The sequence below is a fragment of the Styela clava genome, chromosome 3, assembly GCF_964204865.1.
Source record: "Styela clava chromosome 3, kaStyClav1.hap1.2, whole genome shotgun sequence".
In the NCBI taxonomy this organism is placed as follows: domain Eukaryota; kingdom Metazoa; phylum Chordata; class Ascidiacea; order Stolidobranchia; family Styelidae; genus Styela; species Styela clava.
Window position 1 is genome coordinate 9,913,520 of NC_135252.1, and position 12,034 is coordinate 9,925,553.

The window sequence follows — 12,034 nt, forward strand, 5'->3', positions numbered from 1 at the left end:
CGTCCGGAAAAGTTCGGACATAAGACCAAGTCTTATTTTCGGGGAAACACTGTACGTCATCAACGAGACGTACTAATTCGCGTTCGATTTCGGCAGGGTTGACTTTTAAAAGTTCGAGTCTCGCAAACGAAGTCCACTTTATGCAAGCAGTAAAGGCCCATAATCTTAAAAAATTATATAGAATCCAATTTGTCACAAAAGTGTTTGTGACACTACTTGCTGCCATTTCGCGAGCTGTGCAGTTCATTTATCTGCTGAACCGAGTTTAGCGAACATGAGTTCTTTTTTCAGGATCTCAAAGCAAAATCACCCAGAGCTGGAGGAAGAGTTGACCCTTTGCCTTTATTCTTTAGGCCTACATGTTTACCAAATTTATGCGGCATAAAGTACACATTAACGATCACAAAATTCAGTTTTATTTATAGAGTTTTTTTAGTGTAATTCTTACCGGCAAAGTGTTTAGCTCAAAATCTTGGATAGATTTTGACCCCAAAGTTCTATGTAGGTAGATCAACACCAAAAGTATTTAATAGACGTTTGTCATTATAAATTCACCATCAACTGCAGTATGTTTTAACGTGCGCAGCTAGATGCGACTTGGCACCAAATAGGGAAATTTTCCCAAGCAAACAGAAAATTTTCAAAAAGGCGCTCAAGAAATTCAGCATTGAAGAATAAACATCATACTTGATAGGGAAGTTATAATAATTTTTTTTAATTTAGTGGAGTAGACAAACTTCTCCACATTCTTGACTTTGGATGAAGAAACATTTACCAACATTGGATAACATTAATGAAAGTTGAATGTACCTTAGACCGCCTATTATTTCACGAGACCTGCTTGCATTTTGTGCATTGCTGCCCATAAATAGAGAAACAGACAGATCTGACATACAGTACATATGTGACATTAAAATTGATCACGGCGGCTAAGTGTTTCCACTTTTTACAATCATCAGATTTAGGAATTTGAGATGTCTTCACAGAAATCTCATCTCGAGTATGTACAGTACTAGAAGTAGGGACAGATATGTATATGAAATATATCACATAAATACTGTAAGTTGAAGAGTATATATGCTCATTGTGTAAGTTATATATATATATATATCACAGAAAATAACGAGGACGCACTAACTCAAATCATACACAACGCAGTTGACTTATTAAGACCGCTCGAACTGGAATCTTTAACCATACCTCGATCAGAGGAACGGCATACTGGATTGAAGTTTGTCATTTTCCCCTTGACTCTTTCTGCACTATTCAATCGCATTTTAGGCAGTCGAATCAAGGTTGGAATGTTGAAATATATTGTATTAGTAAAGCTTAAAAAATATGTGAGGAACATTCTAATAGCATTTTCATTAAGACTAATAATATTAATCTCGTCAAGTTATTTAATTCTGTTAAAACATCTCGCCTGTGCTGCATGATTTTACGTTGGCAACTTGGTGCTCGTAACAGTGATAAACTACTTTCTATTTCCGCTTATACTTTGAGCTATCTCGGAAATCATGAAAGCAAAAAATATGTTTTTGTTACACAGGTCCACTAATGTGAGGTATAGAGTTTAAACTCTTTATTTTATTATCTTTCTTCCACTTCATTCTTCTGTTCTGAAACCAAATTTTGATCTGCCTTTCCGACAGACAAAGTGAGTGAGCAATTTCAATTCTTCTACGTCTTGTTAAATACCGATTAAAATGGAATTCCTTTTCCAGCTCTAACGTTTGAAATCTTGTGTAAGCAGTTCTTGTACGTTTTGTTGGATCAACAGTCTCACCTGAGAAACAAATTGACGCATTGTATAGAATGTAGGGATATTTATAATATATATAGGTTCTGAGGATGGTGGTGTATTAACGTAAAATGGCGCCCAGGACAAATTTTGAAATTCGCACTCTTGATCGTTGACAGACAATTTTTAACGACTGCTGAAAATATTATATTGAAAACATTTCACGATTAAAACGTTTCGCCCATTGTTGCGCCACTGTTCAAAAGGCGCCAATGGCACGAGCCACTGATGCCATACCATAGATACGCCACTGTTGTCTAAGGATGAAGGTAATAAGCGCAATAGTTCAATAATTTGTCTTTGCAATGAAATTGTCCAAAATATTTGTTTCAGCTCTTTATACCTTAGTTACGTTAATCGTAATAAAACACATTTATCGAAGAAATTTTCCACATTAAATTTAGTCGTGGAAAATTAGTAGGACTAGAAATGCTCTGATGTGAGAGTCGGATTACCCTTGCGAGACACCCACTATAGTATCATGCCTTTCATGTTTTTGCATAATTTCTCTTTCAAATAAATTAGGAATCCGTGGAGAATTCGAGGTGAAAGTAGGCTACTTATTTACTTTCGGCAATAGACCGTTAGCCAGAACGTTCGCGACAAACTTGAGGCGTTATTAAGCTTGGCCAATTTATTGAATTCACTCAATAGGTCGTGCGATAAACACAAGGTTATGGGAAACTTGAAACTGAAATTGAACGCCCGCCAGAATTTGGGGTAAAAAAGAGTTCAAGCCCTCATCCATTCATCTTCGACAAAAGGTTACGCCTGGCATTCATTGAGGGGTTATAAAGACCATTAATCACTCGTTTGTTTTTGTCTCGGGGTGTGCCCCATTGATGAGCGTATCGCTGTTAATTCATCTTTTCTCAAACTTGATAATGGCATTTTAAATATTTTCATATTTATCGCCCACACTCAGTCGCAAGATGAAGTTTTAGCAAATGAATATTTTAACCTTCAGTAAATAAACGTAATTTAACTTGCTTTCACTACAAACTTGACCTCCAATGATTCTAGTACAGAGCGGGCCATGCATGAACTTTGTTTAAAAAAAATTTTACCATATCAGAGATGGCAATATTATATTTGTTCATACCTGGTATACAGGATTGTATTACTGAGAAATTACAGTTAAATTGATGCAATTTTATTACTATACCAAATTATTTGTGCCATGAGACAGGATGTGTTTTGCGTATAAAATAAAATAGTTGTATTTATGCACAACACAATTGAAAGTACAAAATGGCCTCCATTGTCGTCTGAAAATATTGACTCAGTTGCTTGCAAATCGATTTATATATTCATTTTTTAACGAAAATATGACCTAATGTTCTGCGACTATTCATAAGACACGTACTAATGTAAAACAAATACTAGTATGAAGGTAATAGACCTTCCATTAAAATAATTTTGAATATCATAGACAAGTTTCATTTTTCTTTCAAATATCATAAGAATAAATCGTTCACATTTTGGGTACTAATCGGAAATTAATTAAATTTGAAGAATGCAAAATTTGGCATTACTTTTAAATTGAAGGAAAATCGTTATCAGATATGCTAGGAAATACGCGACGCCATTTTTGTTCAAATTTCTTATATTGATCTTGTTGTGAATTTCAGCTCCTTCCCAAGTGTGAAAAAAATTAAATTATGTCGCCCAAGTAGCAGCTTGGGACAATGAGCAACCTGCTGAATTAAAATTAATTCAAGGAACAATCTTTTGTATAGGAATTGTTTGTGACTTTGACTCCGAACAAGGATGCGTACGTGTATTAATTGATATGTAATTAGCTATTATTTTAAAAGAAAAAAATTCTCGCGATTCAGCAAGTCAAGTATATTTTTCCAACCATAAAAATCCATCATATACAATATCATACAATTCAACAATCACAAGGCGCGGGGAGCCAAATGGTTATCGAGCAGCGACACCCAAGGTTAGTGTCGACGAGTACCGCATAGCATTGTCGAATTATGTAACTAAAATATTTTACTAGAGATATATATTCATTAGAGATAATTTTATGAGAATTGCCTGCCTAATCTATTAAACATGGACTTCAACAATTTATTTTTTCTTATCAAAATTCAAAATCTAATAATTAATTACACCCAATATTATCTTCTTGATTTATCAATAAATTTATTTAATTCAAACATGAAGTATACATCTCTGTTAAAATGTAAGAAAATGCGAGTTGTCAAATGCGAATATAAAATTTGAAATAGAGATGAAATACTTCAAAGTTCTAGGGCAGTGTTTCCCAACCCGAGTCCGCGGTCTCAAATGAGTCCGCGGAGCGTTTGAATGAGTCCGCAACAAGCCAGAAATTCGTGCGAGCCGCAAACGATTTTGCGGAACTTAACTATCAGCCAATTTACGATTTACGTTGGAATTTACTTAAAACATAAAAAGCAAGTTTATTCACATAACATTAATCGAGTCAATAATTACTCGTATTTATTCAAATATTCGAATATTCAACTATTAGAATAGCAATTTAATATTCGAAAATTTGGTAACAGGTTACGCGACAGGTCACTTGCACTTGTGCGCGTCCCCTAATCAAACGATTGGATTTCACAACTCACTCACGAATTTTCGACGAAAACACTCAAGTCGGCACACGCGTCGATAAATGGTGGCAACCCGAATTTTCCAAATTGAAAAGCGGCAATACAAAACGGAGAACACCATAAGTTTCGTTTTATGATGGTCAGCGACCGATTAAAAACGCTTTTTTAGACATTGCAAAAGGCAAAATTTCGGGTGCTACCGTAGTATACGTATACAATCAAGTTCTACTTTCTGGAAATTTATAACAGATAGTGAGATTTTTCTAACAACGATAACAAATTTGCACGATCGCAAAAATATGTAACAAAACTAAATATAATCGGGCAATATAGTCTCACATTAGTGTGTTCACAGATTGCCGATTGGCATTTTAAAGAAGAAATGCTTTCACCTTGAGGTAAGTCCACGCAACCGCGAGTTACCATGAACACAATTAAATTAATATAGAAAGACATTGGATTGAATATTGTGCGACAGAAAGCCAATTATACACTAAAAAAGTCGGCTCTTTTTAACGAACGCGTAATTGCGGCGAATTTTCGATTTTGAAATTCGTTACAATTCTGTTGTATTTGATTTTATTGCTTCTTCGCACAGGTTGCAATAAACGGGTGAGAAAATAGTCCGCGACCAAAAAAGGTTGGGAAACGCTGTTCTAGGGGCAGATTGATATGATTTTCTAGTTATTTCGGAACATTATCTAGTAAACATACTCATTGGCTAAATAAAATGAGACTTAATTATAAAATAAACTCCTTAGTTAATATCATGTGTTGTACTATGCCCACTTTCTCACAACTATGTATTGTATGGTGAAAATTCAATGTATTATAACACACCAAACTGCATTTGGATATTACTCGTTCAATCATCTAACTAAACCAGTGTTTCCCAACCTATGGGTCGCGACCGAAAACTGGATCGCCTGAAAATCATCTCGAGTCGCTTGTTTTTGCAACAAAAACTTAAGAATGATCAATTTCATTTTCTAGTAAATTTTATCGTATATTTTATATTTGTATTGAAGTGTTGCAGAACAGTAATTGTATATGTGATAAGTATCACAGCATAAAAACTTAGCAGCATCTATTTTTCTCAAGTGAACCCAAGCAACGATTTCAAAAACTAGCTGATTGCTAACAAGCGCATCTTTCGGAAAGTAAATGTCATATAAAAATGATTGTTTTATATTAGTCTTTTAATTTTGCAGTCATAAAAGCACTACATGTTTACTATCTGATTATATCCCTGGGTCGCGAGATTTTATAAAATTTGTTTTTCAAAAATGTGGGTCGCTTAAAAAAAAGGTTGGGAACCACTGATCTAAACGACCACCTACTTTAATTGATCGTAGTTCGTAGATTAGCCTTGATGGTTTTACAATAATAGTTATATACATTATTGATAAACAATGCATAATGGACTGACTTTTTATGGTTCCCGTACATTTGAACCAACGTACATTTGAACCCACGACAATTGCACCTGCATACTATTGCACCTATGGAAAAAATTTTTGTTTTGCGGATATTTGAACCCATACTAACCCTAACCCACAGGTTTCAGCACCCGCGTGTTGATTAAACCCGCGGATATACACATGGGTTCAAATGTATGGTCACCACTTTTTATACGTTAAAACTTACTATTACAGTCCAGAAAACGTAAATATTGAATAAATACACATATGCTTAATATAGTGACTCAAATTGAATACAACCACTCGTCGAATTATATACATTTGATTTGGTTTTAATTAGTTCCTGATAAGATTCGCATAGATATAGACGATTGCGACTAATTGGCATAAGTTATCTAATACATACGATCTTAAAGATGGTTAATAACAGATTAAAATATATACATTTGGGTCCGAGAGAGTGACAAAAATTAAAAAGTTTGAGTTCCGGAATCCCAAAATGATAGCATTTCGAAGAATATTTTGATTATCGATTTTTGGTATCCAATGGGACTCAGAGTGGCGTTGAAAAAAGCAGCAAAACGTGTCTTCTCAGTGTACAATATATAGTTGCTGTACATAGTGTTCAACTGTATTTTGTTTTCGATAAATCAACTTATTCTTCTCTTTTATATACAGGGGTGATAGAAATTGTTAATACTGTCTTATGCTCCTATAAAATTAATTTTTCTGTTCAATAAAACTGTAAATTTGAAAAAACATTTCAGCGTACATTTATTTGTTTTATTGACTAGTATAGTGACTTTAGTAAAATTACAGTCACATAGATAAGCTGATGTTGTGAATATTTCATAATAAGCATCATAATTTTGATAACGTTCATCAAAACTGATATTTTAGGATGATTTTTCAATTCAGTAACTGTTTCATAACGTGATGATTTTCAAAATCTGTACTTCAATATATATATATATATGCCAACCGACTGAACCGAGGTGTAATAAATTATGAAGGTAATGCCAAATAGGAAGGACGAGATGTATCTATAAAAAAGAGCGCCTTCACGTTTATCAGTGACTTTATTTTGTTTGGAACTTTTATCAGAGAGATTTGTGAAACGAAAAAGAAAGCAAAAACTGAGGCTGGCGTAAATTCGAAAAATATTTGGCTTTGAAGTAGAGCAAAAATACTGCAATCAATAAAATAGCGTCTATTCCATTCGATGGCGTGGGGGATATTTTCTAGCAAATTGATGATTTACACAGTAGTCTTGATTATTATTTGTGGAACTCAAATCAAACCCGACAAACCTACAACTCAGATAATTGTAATCTAATCGTCCAATCAAGAGGGGTCTTCATGGATGCTTGACATAAAGTAGCAATAATGATTTGAACATAATATCATCGAAGCAAATTAAATCTCTTACTGTGCTGAGAGTGAATTCGTCTCATCCACGGGTAAATTATAGTTGAATTCGATTTCGACGATTTCTTGGTTTGAGTAGTTTTCAAATAGTCGTTCCCTCTTTCAAGTCGACCAATTGGTCCTTCGTTGTGATGCCATTCATTTGATTTGTCATTAAATGATTTTAACGTGTCCTTACCAGGAGAATAACACGGGACAGATGTTTCTGATGTCTTTTGATGAAATAACATATTTGTAGATTCTGTATTTAACTGATTGTCATATTTTGTTTTAGTCTTTGTGCAGTGTGAGAAGCTTGATGATGACATTCTGGAATCAGATCTAATTTCCTCATTGTGATTCACGAATTCATCAGAAAAACTTGGTTTCCAAAAACTTGAATTCAGATTATTGCGCTCTGAAATATTCTTATTCATATTAAGAACCCGTTCGCAGTTTGCAGACTGATTATGTCCAGAAAACGCTTCATAAAATCCTTCCATTGTGTAATTTACAGGAACATCATGCAAATATTGGTTGTTTCTGTTGATATCAGCGGCGAATCCGGCTTTGTCATTCATCATTTGAATTAGAAGTCTGACACAACGTAAATTACAATTATCATGAAAATGTGGAACTATATTTAATAACGCTAATGTCGAGTACCGAAGAACAACGGTCGTCAAAGAGTATTATTAAGATGTAAACGTATGAACAGAAAATTACTAATGCTATGTTATCATTTTTCAGTACACCAAACAAAATGGCTGCTATTCGTATTAATGGCGGTAACGAGACTGTCACAAAATTTACTGATTTCGGTAGGAGACTGACAGCTGGAAAGGTTTGTTTGTTCGAATAATTATTGACGTTTACTATAGTAATAGAAAGATATACAACTAATAAAAACACATTGCTGCATGTAAAAACTTATTTGGTATTGCACAAACGTGAAGGAGCAGATTCTCTCACTCAAAAAAAACAATGGCAATATTTGACATAGCGACTGAAATTCGATTAATTTTTTGATGAATAACTACTATATTAGCTTTCTTAGTGAACATGCTAGATTTTTTAACTTTCGTAATCGGTTGATAAACAATATCTCTTGAAACAACATACCACGTTTTCTGAAGCCATATTCTCAACCATGACAACTTTTACGAAATTTGTTGCACTGGTACAGTGTTTTTAGTAGAATTACTGTAATATATATACTTAATTTTTAGGTAGTTAATTATGCCTTGATGAACACAGAAAAAACACTATAGCTTATTAAACCGTCCCTGAGGTTCTAAAATCTTTCCTACAATGTGATATAACCTGAAACAACTAAATTCATCTTCAAAAGCCTATGCGGCATCCGAAAATTATTAACAATGTGTCAAAATACACAGACAACCTTGCGGATGCTAATACTCCTGTCAACTGCTCTACACTGTAGGTGGAAAGAAAGGCACTTAGCAAGTTGGGTCAAAAGTCATAAATTGCGTAGCCGCCAAAGGGTTTTGTCAACTCGCATCGTGTTTTAAGCAGGTTCATTACCACGCCAACGAAACATATAATGTGAACATGTGCGATAATGCTTTTTCATAATATTGATATTGATGAAATAGAGAGTTTTTCGTATAATTGAACTGAACGCAAACAGTAAATTCGAACAAAGTAGCCTATAGACATGTGGGTAGATCATGAAATTGTTTCGCTTCCGTAACCACGCGTGATTATGGCAAACGAGGTGCCGATAGTTTGTTTTTCGACTACAATCCTATATTAAGATATACGGCGTTTTGTGCTTCTCGAACTCTTGTTTCGATTACAACTCTGTTTGTATTGTCTAACTACAAATAAATGTATACAATCCTCTTTTGATAAATCGACTTTTTTGTTTAGTTTTTGATTCGTTATACCAGTAAATTACGTTTATTCGTACCATTTTTTACATTTAGTGCTTTTCGGTGAGTTAGTTAATATTCCCACTTTCACATTGTTTGGGTGCTGTTACAAACTCATTAGACAGCTAATGATTGCCGATACATCTGGTGTCCGATCACGACATCTTTCGCACATGAACGTAACTTATACTAAAACTTCACATTGGTGTTTTTACCTTTTTACAGACTTTTCTGTTTATCGGTAGTTTGGTTCGCCAGTCTTCACTCAAAATCTCTCCTACATTATCAATATTTTTGCTAAGCGTCGAATCCTAATAATCTATTTCAAATACTTGTTTCATTACCAAGGCGAGGTTTGAACATTCCATATTCAATGTTCGAGAAAAGAAATAGTGATAAGGACAGTGATTCATCACAAAAGTTTTTGTGTGTTTGTCAAAATGAAACGTAATCCATCTTGAACGATAAAAGAGCGTTTTCATTGTGTTGAATTTGAAAATACTTTATTTCTCGAGGAAAACGGATATTTCAAGTTCACTAGATAATATAGTTGAATGTTTATTCATCCAATCATTAATCAACAAACAAAATGTCATAAAAATACGTGTCAATATTGAACTTTACATAAAACTGTTCAGCCTTCTACATCGATTAAAAATAAAATACATAGCAGCATAACTTTTGTAATATATATATATATACATTCTCTAATTATGCTTTATATTATTCGTTGCCCAGCCACTCTAAAGTATTGACGGCCATCACTATTGCCATTTGTACCGTTATTAAGCGCAACTATTGTGCCCTATATTTTAAATCGATAGGAGTAGATATTAGCTTGTTTGAAGAGTCTCGTCCATTCAAAAATAAAATAAGAATATATATATGTTTATCTCATTGTCACGAATGCCTGTGCTCAATGCAAATATAGTCGCTGTATATAGATTCATTATCTGAGATGTATTTATTACAAGATACGAGAATAATTTCACTCCAGAAAAACGCGCACCTCATATTACTAATTGCACAAATTAATAGTAGACGTTTTGAGCACAAATATATTCTCAGCAAAACATGAAATTGAGTGTAATCGACTATATAAATGTAGTTATATATAAGAGTTAAGGAATAGAAATTGTATTAGGCAGTCATATTGTATTTGATGACGGTAGTTGTGGTTTTTCGCTGTTACCAGTTTTTAAACTGCAATAGATAACATATCAATATCTAATTCATCACACTAAAAGTGGTCTAGTCCAAATAGACGTTGCGTTAAAAGCTAGGTCACGGCCACGTTCGAATGAAATTGAGTTATCAGTATTCATAATCCGTCAAGCATTTACCTCACAACCCAAATCGCACAGATATTTTTGTAAAAATGTTGAATTGGAAAATTAAACACCGAGATTACGGCAACCTACTACCGACGACGATGGATTTATATTCAACCACACAACAGCCCAGGTAGGCTACTTTGTAAGATAAATTGAATTTCGCTTGACGATCACCCGACAAAAAGATTTCATCGCAATTCCCATCCTTTTTGTTGTTATAGATGCAGCATATGAAACGGCAGTATACCTGTTAAATCATTCCCAGAAAAATATAGAGCTTGTCATGCGGAAGGAATAGTGTGAAAATTTTTACTTAAAACCTAGCAGATGGAGAAGCTAGATTTGGTTTCTCCACTAGTAAATTTGACCTGGAACAATGAATGTGAAATTCCAGCTCATTGAGACGTTGGATTTGACGAGTCCCGGAGTGCGCAGCCGATAAAACGGCTTAATCATATAGATAGAGAACAACGGCTTCTCTTATGGAAGAGACATAAGAGAAGCCGTGGGAGCGGCCCATGTCGGGATTAGTTAGCCAGTTATTTGTTTTCAGTTGCATGAACTTGGTGGTGGAGGAAGCCAAATCCGGCCAGCGGTTACTGGAACCACCCTAATGCGGCGAGAATCCATTAATCCTCTGGCACGCAATCACCCCCCCCCCCCCCCCCCCCCACTGGATTCAATCCGGTGAACCCACACAAGGTAATCAGAGGTGCGGTGGCAAGCTTATGTGTCACACCGCCGAGCAGGGGAATGCAATAGCTTCCACTTTCCAGTGTAACCCAATATCCAGTCAAAAATAAAACAACTTTTTTAATAGGAGAAAATTGTATTGGGAGACAAAAATAAAGCAAACAGAAGAAAAAACGCACCGAATGAATAAACAACAGAATTGCTGATAAATAACACAGAATCCGGGAACATTCCAGCCTCAAATTTTTTGTTTGAATCCAATCATCAAATTATAACCGACCTTGTGCTATCCAGTGATAAATAATCTGTAATGGCTTAATTAATGAACAGCTAACATACGGAAAACGATGATCCTATATATTTTCAAAAAATAAGGTAGTACGCCAGGAGGGGAAAACCCTATAAGAATTGTCTATGTCAGGTATTTGCTTTGAAATAATGAAAAAAAAATGAATGACGCATTTGGGATAGATAATACAAGCGATGGCACCACAGCAATTTAGTGTCCGCAACAAAAAATAAAGGATGGACCGACCAGATCAACAACAAATACGATCCTACAAATAATATAGTTAGACAGACTAGCAAGTCATATATAAAACGAAACTGATGAAATGTAGCGCAAAACAAGTCTGAGACAAGGTTGGAGCGGTCATTTAAATTTCCCCCAAATATAGAAAGTAGCCTGATGTAATTCCATCTGGCAAAAGTAACCAGGAGAGTCGTTTTCAACACAATTGGCACCGATGGCTTTATAACATTCCTTGAAGCAAAATAAGTCTTTAGAATGAACAAGATAATACCATGAAATAAAGGTTTAAGTGGGAGCGACACCTGGTGTCACTTCTATGACAGAAACGAAGTAAAAGACAAAAAATATAAGTATTAGAAAATG

At 34.6% G+C, this 12,034-nt stretch overlaps 1 protein-coding gene across 2 annotated transcripts; it reads right to left on the bottom strand.

Annotated features, from left to right (window-relative positions):
- Positions 1-403: 403 nt before the first annotated feature.
- On the bottom strand, positions 404-8,457 carry LOC120342488 (uncharacterized). Of its 2 annotated transcripts, XM_039411329.2 has the most exons (3): positions 8,340-8,457; positions 7,240-7,814; positions 404-1,786 (listed from the first exon to the last, which is right to left on the bottom strand). In XM_039411329.2, the coding sequence occupies exons 2-3, from the start codon at positions 7,799-7,801 to the stop codon at positions 1,542-1,544; spliced, it is 807 nt and encodes a 268-aa protein (XP_039267263.2). In that variant the 5' UTR covers positions 7,802-7,814; positions 8,340-8,457; the 3' UTR covers positions 404-1,541. The 2 variants fall into 2 exon arrangements, with proteins under 2 accessions (XP_039267263.2, XP_039267262.2); XM_039411328.2 differs by lacking the exon at positions 8,340-8,457 and having other exon boundaries at positions 7,240-7,853.
- Positions 8,458-12,034: the final 3,577 nt, after the last annotated feature.

Coding starts and splice junctions, on each gene's coding strand:
- LOC120342488 (XM_039411329.2), bottom strand. CDS start 7,801: ATGATGAATGACAAAGCCGGATTCGCCGCTGATATCAACAGAAACAAC. Junction 1,787..7,239: donor ACGAATTCACTCTCAGCACA/GTAAGAGATTTA, acceptor TTTGTTTCTCAG/GTGAGACTGTTGATCCAACA.